General features: G+C 48.2%; 1 protein-coding gene across 2 annotated transcripts in view; it reads left to right on the top strand.

Moving 5' to 3' along the window:
• Positions 1-16092, top strand: part of Ece1 (endothelin converting enzyme 1) — a 99225-nt gene extending 83133 nt beyond the window's left edge. For both annotated transcript variants that reach the window (XM_057784044.1, XM_057784043.1), the window contains exons 14-19: positions 575-678; positions 6372-6482; positions 7214-7281; positions 8357-8547; positions 13477-13572; positions 13860-16092. In XM_057784044.1, coding sequence (XP_057640027.1) covers positions 575-678; positions 6372-6482; positions 7214-7281; positions 8357-8547; positions 13477-13572; positions 13860-14036 — 747 coding nt within the window. In that variant the 3' untranslated portion in view covers positions 14037-16092. The remainder of the gene's footprint in view (positions 1-574; positions 679-6371; positions 6483-7213; positions 7282-8356; positions 8548-13476; positions 13573-13859) is intronic.
• The last annotated feature ends 8187 nt before the right edge of the window (positions 16093-24279 follow it).

Raw genomic sequence — 24279 nt, 5'->3', positions numbered from 1 at the left:
CCTATTTAACAATTCATTTCCATCTCATTTACTGACTCAGAACCAGGGTCTTACATAGTCCAGGCTAGCCTTGAACTCTGTGTGGGCAAGGGTGACCTTGAACTTCTGATCCTCCTGCCTCTGCCTCCCAAGTTCCGGGGGGCCCAGGCATGCACCACCACCTCCAGTGTACGATGGTGGGGATTGGACCCCCAGGGCTTCGCTCCTGGTAAACAAGCACTTGTGCAGCTGAGCACGTGCCCAACCCAATTAAATTAAAGGGTAAAAGCCACACAAGTCTATTTAAAGTTCTTCGTAGTCAGTGTTTGCCGTATTACTAGGACAGGCATAGGTTATGTCTGCCATGCTGGGCATATTCTTGCTGAAGTCCCAAATGCTGCAACAGGGCATCTCAGGCACCCCTGGGTGATGCTTTTAGTGTCTTTAGAGAGGAAGGTCCAGGCCGAAAGAGGCTCTGGGCCTACAGCCCTGCACCCTCCATCCTGTCTCTGGCCTGTAGACTAATGGGTTGGTTTTGTGGGGACTAGGTTCCCTTGCGCATGCGCTGATCTTTCGTTCCACTTTGCTTCCGCAGTACACGGCAGTTCCTGATCTCTACTTTGAGAATGCCATGCGATTTTTTAACTTCTCGTGGAGGGTCACAGCTGACCAGCTCAGGAAAGCCCCCAACAGAGATCAGTGAGTACCCCGAAGTGTGGGCTCCTTGAACGCGGGGAGACCCAGAGTGACCTGTGTTTGGTGGAGTGTGGCTTCATCACTGGCTCACCATAAGCCAGATACAGTGGTCGTGAGCGCTGTCTAAGGAATGGAAACGGTGGTGCTCCCACTCGGCAGATACAGAGACCGAAAGCCAAAGTGGTCCTGGCTGGGGGCTGGCACGTCCGCATTCTCTCCAGCTCCCGGCCTGCTGTGACTTCTGGTCCTGTCCCTGCTGAGCTGACTCAGCAGCGTTCAGAGGAAGAAGCTCACTCTTGGGCCCTGGTGACAGTGAGGTGATAGATGTCCTGGGGAGGGGCAGGCCCCATGGGCGGTCCCTCCATTCCTCGTGAACAAAAGTGGTGACTTCCCTTCCCCGTAGGGGCTTGTGGAAGGTTCTGGAGGGGCCCTAACCGCTGTAACTGTTGGACTATACCTCTCCATAGCAGCAGCATCTGGGGGACTTTTTCATCAACACAACCTTCTGGACCGGAATGTGGCTCAGTGGTAGAGTGCTTGCCTGGCAAATGCAAGGATCCGAGTTCGATTCCCAGCAAACAAACCCCAGAGCTTCTTAAGTCAGAAATACCTGGAGCAAGACCAATGTCTGTCTTTTACTGTTTTGAGATTGGGATTTCAGTATGTTGTCCAGGCTGGCCTTGAACTCCTGAGCTCTACTGGCCCTTGTGACTCCGCATCCCCAGGTGCCCAAACAACAGGCACGTGCTACTGCACACAACTAGGGGTGTGTTGGTATTTTATTTAGTTTATTTTTTTTAAAGTGTTTGCTGTAGAGGTATGAGGGTGCTGTGTGTCTGTCACCTACCCTCGGTGCAGGCAGAGACAAAAGGACCCCTGGGCACATCCCACCCGCCAATCTACCCAAATCTGCAGGCTTCAGGTTCCCTGGTGTGCATAAAATCTTGGGTTCTATCCCCAGGTCACAAAACAAAAACTCAAAATAAAATAAAACAAACAAAGTCTCTTTAGAAAAGTCAGGCACCCTCTCAGCTCAGTTCTCTTCCTGTGATTTCCTTTCTCCATCCCAAAAGCATCTTGCAGAATTCCTCACCTGGCTACTGACAACGCCTCTTTAACTCTGGCGCCCTCTTGTGGACAAGAGGCGCAGAACTCTGTTTCCTCTGAAGTCTTTACCAGTACTTCTTAAAGCTTGAGAAGGGCTTTTAAGCGTCAGAGTATAGCACAGGCACGGCTGCCAGTTTATCTGATCTTAAATTTAACTTGTTCTTTCAGCTAAATTTTGTTATGCACCTGTGAATGAGTCGGTGGTTATTTGGATATAGATGTGGTGTGGGAAAGCTCTCGATATCTTTACGTGTCTTAATGACTCCCGGCAGAATACCTCTGTGGTGCTCGCTGGGAGGAAACAGAACAACTGGGCCCATGTGGAAAATGCCTTTTCTCTTTTCCCATTCGCTGTTGGCTCTCCCCGCTGCGCCAGGAAAATGTTGAAATGCCAGCTGTCTGGTTCACTTTATATGGTTAATTACCACCTTTTTGGTCTTAGGGCGCTTCCATATGTGTCCTCAGCTCTGCAGGTGTCACTCAGACGATGGAGTGCTTGCCTGGCATTCTTGACCCTTGGCACCTCATAAAAAACAGGGTAATGTACACAGCTGCAGTTCCAGAACTTAGGTGAATGGAGTTAGGAGGAACAGGAGATTAAGGTCACCCCTGTGACGTAACAAATTCCAGTCCAGTCCCTCATAGATGAAACATGGTCTAAAACAAACCAGACATTCGGAAAGCACTTAAAACATGCATTCTTCTGGTTTTATGAAAAGTTTATAAAGTGAATATTTTCTCAAAAATATTTTATGTGCAGGGTATGGTAGCATGTGCTTATAATCCAAACACTCATGAAGCAGAGGCAAGTAAATCTCTGAGTTTGAGGCTAGCCTGATAGAGTTCCAGGCCAGCTAGGGCTCCATAGTGAGACCCTATCTCTCTCTCTAAAGAAGTCGGAGAGATTAGATAGCTCAGCAGTAAGAACACATCCTGTAGCCAAGTGTGCAGGTACACACCTTTAATCCAAGCACTCAGGAGGCATAGGCCAGCCTGGTCTACAGAGAGACTTCCAGGACAGCCAGGGCTACAAAGAGAAACCTTGTCTCGAAAATAAAACAAAGACAAAAAACTGAAAACATACCCTACTTTTCTAGGGACCCGAATACAGTTCCCAGCACCTCTGGCCTCCCTGGACCCCTGCCCATATGCACACATAAAAAAACGCGTTTTTTAGATTTGTTTAATCATACATATGAGTATTTTGCCTGCTTGTCTTTCTGTGTACCGTGGGTATGCGTGGTGTCCAGAGAGATGAGAAGATGGGTTGGAGTCTCTGGAACTGGAGCCACAGGTAGCCATGAGCCGCCACATGGCGGTGAGAACCAAACCCAGACCTTCTGTAAGAACAGGTGCTCTTAACTGACGAGCCATCTCTTGGCCCCTGAAACGCAAATCTTCATAGGGTGTGTGTGTGTGTGTGTGTGTGTGTGTGTGTACGCGGGCACGCGCGAGGTGGGGAAGAAGGGAGGAAGAAGAGAAGCAGAAGTATTGTACGTTTCTTTTCAGAACACATTCTTAGGGTAGAATCAGGGCCTTCCCCTACCGCTGAGATTTCTTTACGCCAGCCTCTTCAGATTTCTTTAATTCTGGCTTAGCAGAAGGCAGCTGGGCTCTCATGCCTGCCTCAGCATCCTCTCCTCTAACAAGGTGTTTTGAAGTAGAGATAGAAAAGCCAGCCTCACACAGACATATGGTTTGGGAGAAGATTTATTTTTATTATTTTTGTGGGGTTTTTTTGTTTTGTTTTGTTTTTTTAGGCAGGATCTCTCTACATAGCCATGGCTATCCTGGAACTCGCTCTGTAAACCAGGCTGGCTTCAAACTCACAGAGATCCACCTGTCTCTGCCTCCTATGTGCTGAGAATTCAAAGTGTGTACCACCATGTTCCACAGGAAGGGGAAAATTTTTAATAGTCTTTTCTAATACTTATATATATTCCTATTCTGCTTATAATAAAAAATAGCCAGGGGAGCTGGAGAGATGGCTCAGAGGTTAAGAGCATTGCCTGCTCTACCAAAGCTCCTGAGTTCAATTCCCAGCAACCACATGGTGGCTCACAACCATCTGTAATGGGGTCTGGTGCCCTCTTCTGGCCAGCAGGCATACACACAGACAGAATATTGTATATATAATAAATATATATATATATATTTAAATAAATAAAAAATAGCCAGGTGGTGGTGCCACACACCTTTATTCCCAGCACTTAGAAGACAGAGGCAGGTGGATCTCTGTGAGTTTGAGGCCAGCCTGGTCTACAGAGCAAGTTTCTGGACAGCCAGGAATACAAGAGAAACCCTGTCTCAAAAAATAAATCAAAAAGATGGTTTTTTATTTTATTTTTGTTTTTTTGAGATAATGTTTCTCTGTGTAACAGTCCTGGCTGTCCTGGAACTTGTTTTGTAGCCCAGGCTGGCCTTGAACTCACAGATCTCCACCTGCCTCTGCCTCCTGAGTGCTAGGATTAAAGGTGTGCACCACCACACACACCCCACCCAAGATTATACATTTTTATCACTTTCTTTAATCTTTTTAGATTATAATATAACTACATAATTTCTGTCATCCCTTTCAAAATTTTACTCATTTTGTGTGTTTTGCCCGTGTATATTTGTACCACATGCATGCAGTACCTGTGGTAGCCAGAAGAGGGCATCAAATCCCCTGGAACTGGATTTACAGGCCCTGGTCGACCCGTGGCAGCTGGGAACTGAATGGACCCAGATCAGGAAGAGTAGCCAGTGCTCTTAACCACTGAGTCATCTCTAGCCCACCCAAAACTTATTTTGAAGCCTCACATTCTTGTCATGGGTAAACAGATGACATCAGTTGTTTTCCCAGAGATTGTGAACTTGCTTTGCCCATTTGCAAGAAAGCATCCAGTATCCAAGGTTACTGTGGTTTGTCAGCCACCCTGAAAGAAACGCCGGAAACAGCATCAAGAAGGCTAGAGTGCTTCGTGGGTGATCCCACAGAAAATTAAGAGGCTCCTATGGGGAGAGGTTTAATGAACTCAGGAGCTGTAATACCTCTCAAGGGCATTCAGAGAGCGAGGGTGACTTGATGGGCTGCACTTGGGGCATTCTTTTTTCTCTTTGTGGATTTTTCTGGCTTGTTTTTTGTTTGTTTGCATGTGTGTGCACACGTGGGAGTGTGTGCACCTCTGAAATCACACAGGACAAATGTGGGTGTCTTCCTCAGTCGGTCTCCACTCCCTCTGTTGAGGAAGGGTCTCCTTCTAGCTAACACATTCATTCCAAGGTTCTCTGTCTCTGCCTCCCACGTGCTCGAATTGCAGGCCAGCCGCCTTGGGTATGCCACCTGCATTTACGTGGCTGCTGGGGACCTGAACTTGAGTCTTCATAGTTGCATAACCAGCTCTTCGCCAGTGAACCCTCTCCCCAGCCTCCTCCCCCACCCCGGCCCCGTTTTTTTAGGTGTTTTTGAAACAGGATTTCATGTCACCCTAGTTGGCCTTGACCTCACATCAGCTGAAGATGACTTTGGATTCCTGCTCTCATCCTCCTGCCTCCACACCTTGAGTGCTGGGATTTCAGGCATATCCCACCATTCCCAGCTGTGTTGTGTATCTCGAATTCTAATTGTTCTTAATAACTCACAGTCAGCTACCAGGGCGTGAAAGCTGAAGGATCAGAGAAGCAGAGTGTCAGCCACTGGAGTTCTTACCTCTACCAATGCTCAGACCAAAGGGGCGATTCTGTACTCAGATAGTATCTCAGACTGCTGAGCTCCTGTCTCCTCCCACTTTATGTTCCTCTCTCAGCCCAACCACATCACTCCTGTCTCCATCTCCCTAGTGCTGGGATTAAAGTCGTGGGATCCCAAGTGCTGGGATCACCTTTGTTTGGGTTCCATTTCTCTTTTAGACTGGATCAATTTCGTGTAGCCCAGGGTGGCCTTAAACTAACAGAGATACATCTGTCCCCCAAGTCCCGAGATTAAAGGTGTGTGCCACCACTGTCTGGCCTCTAGTGGCTTAGCTCTGCACTCTGATCTTCAGGCAAGCTTCATCTGGTAAAACACAAACAAAGTATCTCTATGATGTTGATCTGGTTTTGGTAGCATTCCTGCTGGGGAGGCTCTGGTGGCCCTTAAGGCTCGTGGAGAACTGCTGATAGAAGCTTTTGAGCCGTATGCTCGAATGTGTGACACATCAATAGAGGGTGGCCTTGAATGCCACCTCGCGAATGATGTGATTACAGGCATATACTGTTACCCTGGTTTATGCAGTGTTGGGAACTGGACCCAGGACTTTGTACAACTTAGACAAACACATTACCATTCTGAACTACATTTCTAGGCCCCAGAATCTACATTGTTTGTTTGTTCATTCCCTTTTTTGAGGCAGAGTTACTTGATTTCATAGCTCTGGCTGTCTGGAACTTGCTCTGTAGGCCGACCAGCATCAGACTCAGAGATCCGCCTGCCTCTGGCTCCCGAGTGGTGGGATCAAAGCATGTGCCACCACCGCCCGGCTCAGCCCCTTGACAGTGGTGTCTAAGTCCTGCCCACCTCCCCTTCCACCGAGTTTGCCAGAGATCTCACGTGTGCTTGCGACTTGCAGGTGGAGTATGACCCCGCCCATGGTGAATGCTTACTATTCTCCCACCAAGAACGAGATCGTGTTTCCAGCTGGAATCCTGCAGGCGCCGTTCTATACCCGCTCCTCGCCCAAGTAGGTCATGCCGGGTGCTCTGACACCAACCATTCGCCAGCCTCAGCAGCAGCCCCTAGTCCAGTCTGGCCCAGCTCCCATAGCCGACCACTTAGCCAGCCATGGGTGCCAGGAGGCCTGAGATGGTGGACGGAACAGCTTCTGTGGCCCTTCCCTCCTGGCCTCTCTTGGCTGTGCATGTCCCCATACAGTGGGACTTGGAGGAGCACGTCACAGGATCTCTCTGAACAGCATCTTAAAACACAGCTGGAGGGAAGACATTATGTCTGTATCTCACGCAGGCAGGCTTTGAAAGGCACTGTCCTGGATCTGAACTCCAGGCTGGATATTCACTGCGTGACACTTAGGCAGAGAGGCTGACCTGGCCCCCAGCCATTCATGAGTATTAAGACGCAACTCGGGAAGCAGAAAAAGACAAGATCTCCTGAGTAAATTGGGAGCATGGGGACCTTGGGAGAGGGTTGAAGGGGAGGGGAGAGGCAGGGAGGGGAGCAGAGAAAAATGTAGAGCTCAATAAAAATCAATTTAAAAAAAAAAGACCCAGCTCTGCTGAGGTGACTCACACATGCATGGCTCCCAGAGGGCAGAGTCTGCTGTGGTTGATTCTGCCCAGCCCCCTCCTATCTCCAGGGGCCACATTCCCAGAAACCCCTGTGGGTCCCTACTGGGTATTAGGACCAGAGGTCACATATCGGGCGTCACCCTCACCTGTGCTCCTCACCCTCCTCCAGCGCCTTGAACTTCGGTGGCATTGGTGTTGTTGTGGGCCATGAGCTGACGCACGCATTTGACGATCAAGGTACACATGACGTGGGGCCCCCATTCTGGTGGACCAGCCAGTTTGCTGCTCGCCCTGTCTGCTTCCTGCCCACCCTGGCTGCTTCCTGCCTGCCCTGGCTGCTCCCTGCCCGCCCTGTTTCCTGGTCTCTTCACTGCTGAGGTTCTTGGTACAAAGGATGGGTGTTCAAAGCTTGGCTCCTCTGCCTTAAGTATTAGCTTCAGCCCGTCCCATCTCCTGTCCACACCTCCTCTCTCTGCTGTGAACATGAGGATTTCGTGTAGTGGTGGGAAGGTCTATGGTTACTTTGAAGCCCCTGCTCTTACTTAGAGGTCAGCAATAGTATTCGGCAGGTAGTATATTGTTTTCCTCTGTAGACAGAATTTTTCTGTCCCGCCAGCCAGTTCCCAAATAACCACACCGAGACTTATTATTTATAAATGCTTAGTTGGTAGCTCAGTTTGTCACTGACTAGCTCTTATAACTTAAGTTAACCCATATTCCTCTCATCGCCTGCCACGTGACTCTGTACTTTTCCTCAGTACGGCACATTCTTCTGCTTTCTCTTCGTCTCCTTGAGACTCTCGAGAGTCGGTCTCTTCATTTTCCCAGCTCTTTTTTGTCTGCCAGTCCCACCTTACCTCTGCCTGTCCAGCTATTGGCCAGTCAGCTTCTTTATTAAACCAATCACAGTGACATCGTTTAAAGGAATATTCCACACTCTACCATTCTAGAAACTTCTCTGGTCTGACCATAGAAAAATGGCAGTCAAGCTCACATCATTAGCTAAAAGCCAGAATCCCACTTATTGCTTCCTGCCTTGGGAAGCCCATAGCCCAGAGGGAAAAGCTGGGACCTACCTGTCATCCTGGCACTGCCAGCCCTGGCTAGGAGTCTGTTCCTTGGGGTTCGGGACTCTTTGCCAGTATTAAAAGCCAGCCCCAGTCCTCTGTGCCCTGGAACTTAGCATCAGTGGCCTGGACCATTTCCCCGTGTGGTCTCTGGTGTGACTGGCCAAGCCTCCGTCACATGACCTGGAGGGTGGCAGAGGAGTAGCAGTGGGTCCCACTGTGTGACCTCTCTCCTTCCTCCACAGGTCGGGAGTATGACAAGGACGGGAACCTCCGGCCCTGGTGGAAGAACTCGTCCGTGGAGGCGTTCAAGCAGCAGACCGAGTGCATGGTGCAACAATACAGCAACTACAGCGTGAACGGGGAGCCCGTGAATGGCCGGCACACCCTCGGGGAGAACATCGCCGACAATGGGGGACTTAAGGCCGCCTACCGGGTATGTCTGCTCCCCGTGGGCACTGTCCTGGTTTGCAATGGGAGATGGCCTGTCGTGGTGGGAAGGCATGGTGGCAGGAGCCACATAGCCTCTGCAATCAGGGTTGAGAAAGTAAATAGGAAGTAAACTGAACTGTAAAGCCTGGAGTCCCCCTCCCCAGTGACCCACTTCCTCCAGTGAGATGCCACCTCCTAAAGGTTCCACAGCAGTCCCAGACAGCACCACTACCTGGTAACCAAGTGTTCAGATCCATGAGCCTGTGGGGGACACTTCATGTTCAGATCCCAACTGAACTGAGAGAGTTCTGGGTTCGAGTCCCAGGGCTAGCATAATTGACCCGAGTTGTGTGCCTCAGAACTCACAACTGCACCAATGGGCTGTTGGGAAAGAGCAGCCAGGTACCTGGGACCCGCTCCTAACCCAGAGAGGCACTCGGAGATGTCAGTTAAGTAGAAGAGAGACCTGGCATCTGGCAGACATGCAGAAAAGTACTGTTTACTGGGGCCATTCTGCGAGCAGGCTCGGGATTCCCAGAAAGTTCAAGACTTGGTGTTAGCATCATGTAGGTGGACTTTTCTGTCCTGCCAACCCCACCCCCACCCCTCAGATAACCAGAGCATTAGTTATAAATGCTCAACCAATAGCCAGGCTATTAACTCTTACATTTTAAATTAACCCATATTTCTTATCTGTCACCTGGCTCAGTGCCTTTTCTCAGTATGACAAATTCATCTCCTGCTTTCCCATGTCTCCTCATGACTCCTGAGACTCCGCCATTATTCTTCCCAGTGTTTTCCTAGTCTGGCTCTCCCGCCCAATCTCTTCCTGCCCAGCTCTAGGCCAGTCAACTCTTTATTAACCAACGAGAGTAATACTTATTTACAATGTTCAAAGATTGCTCCACAGCAGCACTGAATCTCCATTTTGCAGATTTGGAAACTGAGTTCAGTAGCATTTCACAGTTGGCCTAACATCTGTCTGCCAGCAGGCATGTATTAGGAGCTTTCTGCCCACCTGTGCTGCACCTGAATCGCTACAGAGTGTAGCTGACAGGTGGGAGCTGCTCCTGCCCAGCCTGTGACATGAACTGGGGCAGAAGGCAAGCACAGAGAGCCTGACAACAGAAGGGAGAACCTGTGTGTTACTGATTGTGCAAAGAGCATTGAATGGAGCCAGTGATGGATTGTTGGGTCCAAAGATGGCCTTCTACAAGGAATGACATTTGAATTGTAGCCTACATTTGAATTGTAGCCTACCAGGGGTGGCCAATCTTTGACATTGCAACATGATGTTATTGTCAATAAACTTCATGCTTGAGAACTGCATAATTAGGTTACAAAAAAAAAAAGTGGTTTCAGTTTGCAGTACCCACAGAATGGCTCACAGTCATCCATTATACAAGTTCCAGGGTATCTTGATACCCTTTTCTGACAATACACATGCGTACATGCAGGCAAAACACTCAGATTCTTAGAGCAAATAAATCTAAAAGAAACTTTAGTAAAAATTATTTTTAAAAAGAGGGTGGTGCCAGGTAGTGGTGGCACACACCTTTAATTCCAGAATCCCAGCGCTCAGGAGGCAGAGACAGGCAGATCTCTGTAGCACTAAGTTTCTGTCCTGCCCAGTGCCACAGCCATTAGGTGCCAACAAAACACACAGAGGCTTATTTTAATTATAAACTGGTTGTCTTATTAGCTCAGGCTTATTACTATCTAGCTTTTACAACAAATTAACCCGTAATTCGTGTCTATATTTAGCCATGTTAGCCATGTGACTTGGTACCTTTTTTCAGTGAGGGATTCTCATTTTGTTTCCTCTGCATCTGGCTGGTGATTACAAAATCTCTGCCTTTCCTTTTCCCCGAATTCTCCAAGTCTGGCCACCTGCCTCTACTTCCTGCCTGGCTACTACTGGCCAATAAGCATCTTATTAAATCAATATGAGTGACAAATCTTTACAGGGTACAGGAGTATTATCCCACAGTACTTTTCCCCTTTTTTCTTTTCGAAACAAGAACTCTAAATCTAATCTCCTTTGTTTTGCCTTTTTCCTGACCATTATCAACTTGTAACCAATACACTAAACAAAGACAAACATCCATAATCCATTTTTTGGGAATGTGGGCATAGTTTTCTAGGCTACTTCCTACTGATTGGAGGCACTGATAATCTTATGGGGGCCTAAAGAAAATTTAGCATTATGGTCAGTCCTGACTGGAATATTCTGTGAGGCTGGATTATCTCAGCCAGCAGGTTTTTTTTTTTTTTTTTTTTTTTTTTTGGTTTTTTGAGACAGGGTTTCTCTGTGGTTTTGGAGCCTGTCCTAGAACTAGCTCTTGTAGACCAGGCTGGACTTGAACTCACAGAGATTCGCCTGCCTCTGCCTCCTGAGTGCTGGGATTAAAGGCGTGCGCCACCAACACCCGGCTCAGCCAGCAGTCTCGAAGCTGTTCTGGATGTAGAACTCAGAGGAAACTGCAACAGAGGTGCTCTGAGATGTTGGATCATCTTGGCCATCTGCTCCCATTGGAGATTTTTTCCAGGGCTATTTCTCGATCAAACCTGAATTTTCTAAACCCAGAATGAATCTACAGCCTCCCATTTCCTGTGGAAACAAAAACAAAACCTCTTCTCCAAAGTAATATATCTTTTGATTTAAGGTTTGAAGTCAAGGCATTTTCAAAATATATGGGTTGGGTTAATTCTTCAGCATTTATAATCAAATGTCTTTTAGCAGCTGTTGCTCCTTTCTCAGCAAACAATTGAAAGACAACACAATAATATACAGTATCCAGACTCTCTGTGTATTTATTTTCCATCTTTATGTGTGGCTTTTTTAAAACTTTATTTTTAATTTTTGGGTTGTTGTTAGTTTGAGGGTTTTTTTTTGTTTTGTTTTTTTTTTTTTGGATACAAGGTTTCTCTGTGTTCTTTGGTTATTCTGGATCTCACTCTGTACACTCCGTAGACCAGGCCGACCTCGAACTCACAGAGATCCACCTGCCTCTGCCTTCCAAGTTCTGGGATTAAAGGTGTGTGCTACCACACCTAACTATGTTTCTTTAAGGACAAGGCTATGTATATTTTTAAACACACTGTAAACCATTTAGAGGTGTTTTTTTTTTTCTTTCTCTGAATCTGTATTTACTGCATATCTTTTTCTGACCACGAATCCTTTAGTCAGCTAAGTGACATGGCTACAGTTAAAGCTGCAGCTTTGGTAACTGCATCCACCCCACTCCTTGGCTTCCTGAGAGATTAGCTTCATGGTGGAGGTACTGGTGGGAGCCATGTTTTTTACCACAGCTCTGTGGAGCTTTTCAGTCCATGCCACCACCAAGAAGCATGCCCGTGGCTGCTCATAAACACCATGTGGTTGGTGGCAGGGCCGCTTAAAAGAGCTGCACAGTTTATGCTGCTAATACTGAGTCATGAATCTTCTCTTAAAGGAGATGTGCTTGTTCGAGGCCAGCCTGGTCTACAAGAGCTAGTTCCGGGACGGGCACCAAAGCTACAGAGAAACCCTGTCTCGAAAAACAAAAATAAATAAATAAATAAATAGGAGATGTGCTTGCCTTTAGCAAATAGAGCTCAGCCGGGAAAATGCTGCTACCAAGAACTCTGTTCTTTTTGTGTCTAGAATTCCTTCCCAAGCTCTCTCGGGTTTTATGTACATGTAGTTGCCTCACATTAGTGCCGTTTGTACCACAACATTTCAGTCCCAACCACAGCCATCAGTCCCAACAAAACACATAGAGGCTTATAAACTGATTGGCCTATTAGCTCAAGCTTATTATTAACTATCTCTTACAACTTAAATTAACCCATAATTCATTTTTTTTTTTTTTTTTTTTTTTTTTTTTTGGTTTTTCGAGACAGGGTTTCTCTGTGATTTTTGGAGCCTGTCCTGGAACTAGCTCTTGTAGACCAGGCTGGTCTCGAACTCACAGAGATCCGCCTGCCTCTGCCTCCCGAGTGCTGGGATTAAAGGCGTGCGCCACCACCGCCCAGCAACCCATAATTCTTATCTGTGTTTAGCCACGTGGCTTGGTACCTTTTATCAGTGAAGCATTATTCTCATCTTGCTTCCTCTATGTCTGGCTGGTGACTGCGTCTCTACCTTTCCTCTTCCCCGAATTCTTTTAGTCTGGTCTCCCTGCCTATATTTCCTGCCTGGCTACTGGACAATCAGCATCTTATTGAACCAATACAAGTGACAAATCTTTACTGGGGACAGAGTATTATCCCACAGCAGATCTCTGTGAGTTTGATGCCAGCCTGGTATACAGAGTGAGTTCCGGACAGGCTCCAAAGATACAGAGAAACCCTGTCTCAAAAAATGATAAACAAGCCGGGCGGTGGTGGCGCACGCCTTTAATCCCAGCACTTGGGAGGCAGAGGCAGGCGGATCTCTGTGAGTTCGAGACCAGCCTGGTCTACAAGAGCTAGTTCCAGGACAGGCTCCAAAACCACAGAGAAACCCTGTCTCGAAAAACTTAAAAAAAAAAAAAAAAAAGATAAACAAAACAAAAAAAGAAAAAAGGGAAGGAAGCACAGGATCAAAGAAGTGCTCTATCTAGGGCTTGAGCAGCTGGAGAGGGTTGCTGCTGACTATGATGGGAAAGCTTTGTGTGCACGGGGACGTGGGGGTGAGGAGAGCTATCATCCCATTCCTGCTGTGTTGAACTTGAGGTTCTTCATGGGTGTCTGTCCAGGTGTACGTGGGAAAGACACTGGAGTGGAAAGTCTGCAGCTGACATCTGGCCTGACTGGCGTGTGTTTGAGGCCATCGGGTTGAACGAGAACACAGAAGGACGCTGACACCCGGGTGCCCACCTCTGCCCCGGTAGTAGGGCTTCTCTGAACCTCCACAAGGGACCCACCCTCACCTGTGTCGTGTCTCACCTCTGCTTTTCTCTCCTCCCAGGCTTACCAGAACTGGGTGAAGAAGAACGGAGCCGAGCAGACGCTGCCCACCCTGGGTCTCACCAACAACCAGCTCTTCTTCCTGGGGTTTGCACAGGTGAGCTCACTGGGAGGTAAGGCAAGTGTGTTCCATCGTGGGCATGTACACGAGCCCCACAGCCAAAGGCAGGTTCCCCACAAAGGGCACCTTCCTAAATCAGCAGACTGTCTTTGGGACATTCCCCTGTATGAAGGCAAGGTGCACGGAAGGGCAGAAATCCACCTAGCGGTCCTCCTGGCTCCCCGAGATCTCAGGCTCATGCTGCTGCTGTCATGGTGGGACCAATCGAGCAGCTTCAGGGCCCCATGGTAACCCCAGATTTCTTTTGTTAACCCCTCCCCTAGGTCTGGTGCTCCGTCCGCACACCTGAGAGCTCCCATGAAGGCCTCATCACTGACCCACACAGCCCCTCCCGCTTCCGGGTCATCGGCTCCGTCTCTAACTCCAAGGAGTTCTCAGAACACTTTCAATGCCCTCTTGGGTCCCCCATGAACCCTCATCACAAATGCGAAGTCTGGTAAGGGCTGCAGCACAGAAAGTACACATGGAAGAGGGGAAGGGGCCCGCAGCCAGCTCCTGGCCCAGCCCCTCAGCTGCCTAGGGCCCCTTCCCCACCCTGGAGGGTATACAGCCATCCCGTCAAAGCCTATGATGGCGGTCCATCACTCGAACCCAAGATCTGACCCCTGTGAAAGCCCTGGCATCCATGTAGGATGCTAGAGGGCATTTGTGTGTCGAGCTGGTGGGCCTCACACTGACAACGGCAATGGGACACAGCCCTCGCCCACATCCAATGCCAGTTATACCACAATACCACTGTGTCAAATGCTTTAAAGATATATTTTTGGGGAGACTATTTTTTAAGCATTATGGAATACACTGGAAATCTTCAGGGAAAAAATGCATTTAAAACACTTTTTTTTTAAAAAAAGGAAAGATTAGTATATTTATTATGTTCTCTTTTTCTAAATAACCTGTGGACAAAGGAAGCCCCACTGATTTACCCCGGGGGACCCCAGGCTGCTGAGCAAGCCCCAGACTGAACGCTAAATTAGCCCATTGGTGGTGTGACTGTTTCTGCAGTCACCCGTGCAGACAGGAGACGGAGGGACCAGGACGAGGGAGGAGCCAACTGAGGGACCTCCCGTCTGGGCATGGCCCTTCTCAGCTCACCTGCCCTGTCTCTGGAATCTAACTGTGGGAACCCCAAGAAGGACGGTCTGGTACCCAGAGCTGAGAGCTGAGGCAGCCTGAGGCCAGGGTAGGGCTCTCCCATGGGGGCACCTGAGCAGCCTGGACTAAACCATAGGAGCCCCTCAAAGCTGAGTCCCGTGACCCACACTCTTCTCCAAAGATGTCTTTCTTCTGGTCCCACCTCTTCTGGCCTTGGGGATTGGATGCCACTCTGAAGCACTTCCGACATTCTGGAGGGATCCGCCTCACTGACCCTTGGCACAAGGAAGTAGTCCAGTTCTCCCTCCGAGCTCTGTAGCCCAGAGTTGCCCTGGCCTGGTTCCCAGGACCTGTTCTCTAGTGCCTTAACTGAGGCTGTGGCCCCTGAGTTCCATCAAGGAGGCAGCACCTGACTAGAAGCCACTACCATAGCACCTCACCCAGGACCCCCAGGGTTGCCGTCCCAGCCTGCCTACAGGGCAGCTGTTCCGGACGTCCAGTGTTGGGAGCTGTTGATCCCTCTCAGACTTCCAGCCTCCTGTGGCTGAGTTGAATCAAACCAGTTCTTATAGGGGGGGAGGGGGGGTCTGAGAGTCAGAGGAGGCTGAGAATGGAAGAATCCCGGCCCCATCTGGGCTACAGGGAAGTCGTCTGCCCAACAGCATCACCCATAGTAGATGTATGGGTCCCCACTAGGTGGTGCTTATTGTGGTTCTCATGATTGCTGTAGGGAGGCAAGCCCCCAGACCTGTGAGCAGGGAGCCCAGGAGTGCCACCCACCACCTGGCAGGCCATGCCCCACGTCGCACAGCAACCCCCTCCCCCAATACCATATTCCTCCTCGGCCAAGAAGCTCAGAAATGTAGTCTCTGCCCTGCCAGTTTAGGGTTAGCCTTAGCTCTTGGCCAGGGAGCTGCAAACTAGCCCCTGACAAAGTTCCTGGTTCTTGTAAGCTCGGTCAAGGTCTCATAGCTCTTCAGGGAAAGGTAGCACGGGAAGCAGGAAGGTGCTGGAGCCATGTCCTGCCACATAAAGGTGGACCTCTGGGCCCCTGCCCCTTTCTGTCCTGCCTTCCTATGGAGAGGCAGGGTCCTCAGCCGGGAGTCAGCGATCCGGTCATTGCTCAGGGTGTGCAAGGCAGCCATAGCAGGAAAGCCCAGGCTGAGCAAGGATGGGTGGGTGTAAAAGCAGCAGCCTGCTCCCCCATCCCCCCAGAGATTCGAGAAAGGCAGAAGTGAGAAGGGTTGCTGCTCTCAGAAAGACCCCTCCTCTCAATGCTGGGAGCTTCCCTGCGGGTACAGAACGTGGGGTTCGGAGCTGGGGAATCTATTTTTTGTATTATGTTTGTGCTACTGTAGTTTTGGTGTGGCACTATTGTAATTACAATAAAGTTCTTGTACCAAGCGCCGTGTGTCTGAGTGTCCGTCCTTGGGTGTTGTGTCCTATGGGGCCATGAGAGGGACCCTAGTCAACCAAAGCTGCCCACCCATGTAGAAGTCTCAGACCCTGAGGAATCCAAGTTACTGCTTCCTGTGCCCACTCCTGGACACTCCTTCAAGGAGGTGCTCGCGTGAGTACCCCTTGTTGGTGAGAACTTTGCCCCCGCCACACACATGCTTACATGTGCGCACATACACTGGAAAGTCATGTTTCCATTGTCTTAGAGCAAAGGACTTTACAGTCTCAGATGTTTGGGTAAAGATTTTCAAAGAGGCTCAAGAGTGAGCCAACAGTTTTCTATGCATCTTCCTGTTGGGGAATATTATTTTCAGGTGTGTAGCTTTTGTTTAGGCTGCATTTGATTAGCTGAAGCTGTGATTGGTTCTCTGCAGGTCTAAAAGAGCTGAGCAGTCAGTAGCAAGGCAGGAGAAGGACAGGCGGGGCTGGCAGGCAGAGAGGATAAATAGGAGAAACAAGGAGAAAAAGGAGCAGGAGAAGGAGAGGAGGACTTCAGCGGCAGCCACTCAGCTACATGGTGAGTCATGGAGTCAGAGGGAAAGAAAGATGTCCAGAAATAGAGATAGATAAAAGCCCAGAAGCAAAAGGTAGTTGGGATAACTTAAAGAAATCTGACAAGACATTAGCTAAGCTAAGGCCCAGCATTCATAAGTAATAATAAGCTTCTATGTATGTGTTTACTTGAGATCTGGGTGGTGAGCCCCCCCCAAAAAAAAGCCAAACGAGTAAAACAGCCCACAACATCCTCTGTCTACAGTGTTGTCCCTTGGCTTCTCTGCCTCATAAACTTCCCATCCTTCAAGGCCCCATGCAGTATCACCTCCTCCAGGAAGCCCTCCCTCACCTCCTACTCCACACAGGTTTCTCTTTCCAACTAGGGTGTGTCAGTTTTCTGAGCCAACACAGTTATCAGGAACTCACTGCCTAACATGACAGAAATTCATTACCTCTTAGTTCTGGAAGCTCAAAGGTCAAGATCAAGGTGATGACAGGCTTGGTTCCTCCTCTGCATGTCAGGAAGAATGCTCCAGGCCTCTCTCCTGGCTCCTGAGGGCATCACATCCATGCACACACGGGACAGAGGTGGCACTGGCTGCTGCCCACCCCTTTCCCAAGAAGAGACACCTAACATCTGTCAGATTCCTGCTTAACCCGCAGGCCCTAGCCTAGTATTTTTTGTTTTTGTTTTGTTTTTGTTTTTTTCTGAGACAGGTTTCTCTGTGTAGCCCTGACTGTCCTGGAACTCACTTTGTAGACCAAGCTGGCTTCAAACTCACAGATATCCACCTGCTTCTGCCTCCCGAGTGCTGTGATTAAACCCGTGCACCACCACCGCCCAGCACGTTAGTACTCTGAGGAGACCCTTTTCCAACAACCAAGAGAACAGATGGCCTCCGGGTCCCTAGCCCTGAGCCCCCACATCTCTTCTCCTCCTGCCTCTTTGAAAACAATACATCCTTGCCATCCTTAGTCGTGCCCCTCCCCACGCAGGACTTGAACTTCCAGCGTGGCTGTTCGGGGCTTGCTGTGTCTTCAGAAGAACTGAAAACGTAAGTGATCTGAAGTCATTAACTCCGAGCCAGAGAGCCAGAAGGGTATACTGTGCGCGGAGGGATTAGAGGAGCCATTCAGTGCTCATAGACACCAGCACAGCAACGGGCCTACGGACAAATGACTTCACAAAGAACTGTATCGCTTCACTGGTGATGAGAGAAAGCGCAGATGCATCCCCTGGCCACGCACAGAAAGGCCCATACCATAAATGCTTCAGATGTTCCCCCAAGCCAATCCGTAATCCCAGCACCAGCATTCTCACAACCGAAATCCCAACAGAATTATCTGTGAGAGAGTGTGTATGCAGGTGGGTGTGGTGCTGGGTGAGCATCGGTGCTGGTGGGCTACAGCCACTAAGCTACATTGTCATTGTAACAGGCTTCCTCTTGGGCCACCAACCGGCTCCCAAATCATGATGTGGAAACTCAATTATGAATGCCCAGTCTTATCTTACGCTTGTTTCTTGCTAGCTCTTGTAACTTAACCTGTTTCTCTTCATCGACATTTTTTTTTTTTTTTTTTTTGGTTTTTCGAGACAGGATTTATCTGTGGCTTTGGTTCCTGTCCTGGAACTAGCTCTGTAGACCAGGCTGGTCTCGAACTCACAGAGATCCTCCTGCCTCTGCCTCCCGAGTGCTGGGATTAAAGGCGTGCGCCACCACCGCCTGGCGAGACTAAAGGTTTTTCACAGCTGGTTCTGGAGCTCTATGAATACTGGAGTGGCACGTGTCTGGAATAGAAATGGAAACAGCAGTCCGTCAGGGAGCATGGAAAGTGGGGTGCGTGCCACACCCAGGGTAGCAAAGAACCTGTGTCTGGGCTCTACCCACCGTTTCCATGTCTAGTTCTTCAGAGGGCATACGCGGGCTCAAGCAAGCAGTTTCTCGCGACAGTGTTCACATATGACCACCAGGTGGCGCCAAAACACAAAGGATTCAGGCCTGGGTCCGCATCCTGGTAATCTAGCCACAGGACCTACCCTGACGCGTTAGACATTAGAAGGCAGGGCGGACACTTAAAGTAATCGTGGACTAGGCTCCTGGAGATGTGAGTTCTAGTCCCTCGTTCCTCTCCCACAACTTCCTGGCGTGGGCACGTTACTTTGATCTCTGAACCTTAACAGTAACAAGAACAGAAGTTATAGCCTAGGCCCAGGCTCCACATCACCCTCATTTCAGAGACGGCTAGCCAATATGGGGGCTCAGAACTCAGCGTTTCGGACCTGAGTTTAATCTCCATGCCAACTCCTAACCATAACCTGGTTGACATTAGTCACCTGAGAAGGAGGTACCTCAGTTGAGGAATTGCCTCTATCAAATTGGCCTGCGGGCATGGGGAGGACATTTTTCTTAATTGCTAATTTGATGCAGCCCACTGTGGTCGTGCCAGGGTGCTGGGCTGGATAAGGAAGTACTGGAGCACGTCGGGTGTCTTAGTCGCCATTCTACGGCTGTGAAGAGACAGCATGACCAAGACAACTCTTATAAAAAAGACCGTTTATTTGGAGGCTTGCTTGCAGTTTCAGAGGGTCAGTCCGTGATCATCATGGCCAGGAGCATGACAGCCCCTATGGTGCCGGGGCAATAGCTGGGAGCCTTCGATCCCGTTCTGCAGGCACACAGGCCAAGAGAGTCACCAGATCTGGCGTGGGCTTTTGAAACGTCAAAGCCCACTCCCAGTGACACACCTCCTCCTACAAGGCCACACCTCCTCCTACAAGGCCACACCTCCTAATCCTTCCATGCTCCTGGGGACTGAGCATGCAAGCATATGAGCCTATGGGGGGGGGGGGGTATTCTCTTCAAACCTCTGCAGCAGGAAAAGCGAGCCTGCGAGCCGCATTCCTCCATGGTCCCTGTGTCAGTGCCTGCCTCCCAGGTGCCTGCGCTGACTTCCCTCAAGGAAGAACTGGTATCGGAAGTGTAAGATGAAATAAACCCTTTCGTGCCCAAGTTGATTTTAGTCCGTGTTTTATTATAGCTAGGAGAGCATTCAAGGTCCCGAGGGACCTCTCTGAGTTGCCGTTCCCGTCCCTGACCCTGTAGGATGGAACTTTTTAGCACGTCTGTCGCATGGCAGCAATTTTCACTGAGATCATTCCGAGTACTGGGCACAGGCAAAATCGGTGTGATGGATCACACCTGTGATCTCTGTACTGGCAGGAACTTGAGGTTAGCCTGGGCTACATTCTACCAAGGGACTTCTACAACTCATAAACACTTTCAGTAATGTAGCAGGATACAAGATTAACTCAAAAAAAAAAATCAGTAGCCCTCCTGTATACAGATGATAAATGGGCTGAGACAGAAATCAGAGAAACATCACCCTTCACAATAGCCACAAATAATACTCTGGTTTCTCTTCAGATCGTATAAACCTTTTGCCTTTTACAATAGCCACAAATAGCATAAAATATTTCAGAGTAACTCTAACCAAACAAGTAGAATACTTGTATGATAAGAACTTTAAATCTTTGAAGAAAGAAATTGAAGGAGACACCAGAAAGTGAAAGATATCCCATGCTCTTGGTCAGGCAGAATTAACACAGTAAAAATGGCAGTCTTACCAAAAGCGATCTACAGATTCAATGCAATGCCCAGCAAAATTCTTCACAGACCTCAAAAGAACAGTACCCGACTTCATATGGGAAAGTAAAAAACCAGGACAGCCAAAACTATCCTGTACAATAAAGTAACTTCTGGAGGCATCATGATTCCTGACTTCAAACTCTACCACAGAGCTACAGTACTGAAAACAGCCTGGTATTGGCATAAAAACAGACAGGAGGACCAATGGAACTGAATCAAAGACTCAGATATTAATCCGCACACCTATGAACACCTGATTTTTGACAAAGAAGCAAAAAATATACAATGGAAAAAAGGAAGCATATTTAACAAATGGTGCTGTCGTAACTGGATATCAACATGTAGAAGAATGAAAACAGACCGATATCTATCACCATGCACAAAACTCAAGTCCAAATGGATCAAAGACCTCAACATAAAGCCAGCCACACTGAACTTCATAGAAGAGAAAGTGGGAAGTACACTTGAACTCATTGGCACAGGAGACCACTTCCTAAATATAACCCCAGCAACACAAACACTGAGAAAAACAATAAATGGGACCTCCTGAAACTGAAAAGCTTCTGTAAAGCAAAGGACACGGTCAACAATACAAAACGACAGCCTACAGAATGGGAAAAGATCTTCACCAACCCCACATCAAACATAGGTCTGTTCTCCAAAATATACAAAGAACTCAAGAAATTGGTCACCAAAAGAACAAATAATGCAATAAAAAATGAAATAAAGACCTAAATAGAGAACTCTCAACAGAGGAATCTAAAATGACTGAAAAACACTTAAGAAAATGTTCAACGTCCTTAGTCATCAGAGAAATGCAAATCAAAACAACTCTGAGATTCCATCTTAACCTGTAAGAATGGCCAAGATCAAAAACAATGAGGAAGCCAGGCGGTGGTGGCACGTGCCTTTAATCCCAGAGGCAGAGGCAGGCAGATCTCTGTGAGTTTGAGGCCAGCCTGGTCTACAAGAGCTAGTTCCGGGACAGGCACCAAAGCTACAGAGAAACCCAGTCTTGAAATACAAACAAACAAACAACAACAAAACAAAAACAATGAGAACAACTTATGCTGGAGAGGTTGTGGGGTAAATTCCTGCATTGCTGGTGGGAATGCAAGATGGTACAGCCCCTTTGGATGTCAATACGGCAATTTCTCAGAAAATTAGAAAGCAACCTTCCTCAAGACCCAGTAATGCCACTTTTGGGTATATATCAATCGTACCACAAGGACATGTGCTCAACTATGTTCATAGCAGGCAGCAATGTTTGTTGTAGCCAGAATCTGGAAACAACCTAAATGTCCCTTGATCAAAGAATGGATAAGGAAGCACTTGGGAGGCAGAGGCAGGCGGATTTCTGTGAGTTCGAGACCAGCCTGGTCTACAAGAGCTAGTTCCAGGACAGGCTCCAAAACCACAGAGAAACCCTGTCTTGAAAAACCAAAAAAAAAAAAAAAAAAAGAATGGATAAGGAAAATGTGGTACATTTACACAATGGAGTACTACATAGCAGAAAAAAGTGATATCTTGAAATTTGCAGGCAAATGGATGGACCTAGAAAACATACTGAGTGATATAACTCAGACCCAGAAAGACAAATATCATTTGTACTCACTCATAAGTGGTTTTTAGACATAAAGCAAAGAAAACCAGCCTATAAATCATAATCCCAGAGCACCTAGACAGCAATGAGGACCCTAAGAGAGACATACATGGATCTAATCTACATGAAAAAGACAAGATCTCCTGAGTAAATTGGGAACGTGGGAGCCATGGGAGAGGGTTGAAGGGGAGGGGATAGGGAGGGAAGGGAGCATGGGAAAGTGTATAACTCAATAAAATCAATAAAAAAAGAAAAAAAATTATCCCAACTACCTTTTGCCTCTGGGCTTTTATCTTTCTCTATTTCTGTATACCTTACTTTCCTTCTTTCTCCATGGCTTGCTGTGTCGCTGGGCAGCTGGGGCCTGGTGATGTCCTCCTCTCCTTGTTCTCTTGCTGCTCTTCATTCTCTCTGCTCCCAGAGTTCCTCCTTCTATTTATCCTCTCTGCCTGCTAGCCCCGCCTATCCTTGCTCCTCCCTCTGTATTGGCCGTTCATCTCTTTAGTGGACCATCAGGTGTTTTAGACAAAGACTCACAGCTTCACAGTTAATCAAATGCAGCATAAACAGAAGCCACACAGCTGAGAATAAAATTCCCCAGCCATGTCCACCCACCCCAAACTCTCCCTGTCGTGTGTCCTTTTCTTTTGTGTCAGTTGGTAGGATGACAGGTGGTTTGTTTTTTGTAACCAAGTCCAGTTAGTGCTGGCCTGCCAGAGTGCTGACTTGATCCTTTGTAGGTAAGCGCAGCTAAGGGGAGTTTATGAGTGCAATGGTCATGTCCTGTCCAGGATGGTTTATTTCATTAAATTAATTAATCACTAGAGGGAGGATCTCACTGTGTGTAACAAGCTGAGCTTGAACTCACTTTTTATCCTAAGGTGGTCTTGAATGTGCAATCCTCCTCCTTCGGGTCCTCTGCCCCACTAGTGCTGAGATTACAGATTCTTCCATGCCTAACAATTCCATCTGTTAAGAAAAAATAATAAGAAAAGGGCAGCTCTGCTGGTGCAAGAAATTCAATTAGGTCAAATCAAACAGAATCAAAATGCCCATCGTTTTATTAAGATGCTCTCGGGTGGCCAAGCACATGGCGAGGAGACAGGACAGCAGGGAGCCCATGCAGACCTGAAAACCTGATTCTCCTCTGGGAGCCCATTTAAATACCTTGTGGGAGTGGCATGCTGGGATTTGGTGTCCAGAGCAATGTAACTGCCAGGCCAGGTTGGCTGGGATGGATGCCAGAGGCTGGGGGCTACGCTCCCAACTTGACAGCATCCTCCTCATGAGCCTCAGTCTCTCCATTGGAAAACAAAACAAAACAAAATGGGCTACATGTGCTCGACATCCAGCGAGACATTTACAGCCCCAATCGTTGTCCTCCCTCCCCCCCTTTTTGGGGGTTCTCTGTGTAGCCCTGGCTGTCCTGGAACTTGCTTTGTAGTGTAGACCAGGCTGGCCTCAAACTAACAGAGATCCTCCTGCCTCTGCCTCCTGGGTGCTGGGATTAAAGTCATGTGCCACCACACCTAGCTTTCTTTTTATTTTTATCCATCACTTATTCATTTTTTTGGTTTTTGTTTGTTTCTGGTTTTGTTTGCTTGTTTTGTTTTTGTTTTTTGTTTTTTGTTTTTTTTTGGTTTTTCAAGACAGGGTTTCTCTGTGGTTTTGGAGCCTGTCCTGGAACTAGCTCTTGTAGACCAGGCTGGTCTCGAACTCACAGAGATCCGCCTGCCTCTGCCTCCCGAGTGCTGGGATTAAAGGCGTGTGCCACCACCGCCCGGCTTGTTTTTGTTTTTGAGACAGGGTTTCTCTGTGTAGCTTTGGAAAGTTTTGGAAACTGTCCTGGAACTCACACTGTAGACCAGGCTGGCCTTGAACTCACAAAGATCTGCCTGCCTCTGCCTCCCGAGTGTGGGGTTAAAGGCGTGCACCACCACTCCCAGTACACGGCACACTTCTTCATTCTTTTTTTTTTTTTTTAAGATTTTTTTTCTTTGGCCGGGCGGTGGTGGCGCACGCCTTTAATCCCAGCACTCGGGAGGCAGAGGCAGGTGGATCTCTGTGAGTTCGAGGCCAGCCTGGTCTAGAAGAGCTAGTTCCAGGACAGGAACCAAAAAGCTACGGAGAAACCCTGTCTCGAAAAAAAAAAAAAAAAAGATTTTTTTCTTTATTATGTATACAGTATACACCTGTAGGTCAGCAGAGGGCACCAGATCTCATAGATGGTTGTGAGCCACCATGTGGTTGCTGGGACTTGAACTCAGGACCTCTGGAAGAGCAGTCACTGCTCTTAACCTCTGAGCCACACTTCTCCATTCTTTTAGCAGTGATTTATGGCTTTATTCCAGGTGCGGGAGACAAAGCACATGCACACCGAAACAGCTG

The sequence above is a fragment of the Chionomys nivalis genome, chromosome 11 (genome assembly GCF_950005125.1).
Source record: "Chionomys nivalis chromosome 11, mChiNiv1.1, whole genome shotgun sequence".
NCBI lineage: Eukaryota > Metazoa > Chordata > Mammalia > Rodentia > Cricetidae > Chionomys > Chionomys nivalis.
The sequence above is the reverse complement of the archived record's forward strand: the minus strand, read 5'-3'. Positions and strand labels throughout refer to the sequence as shown.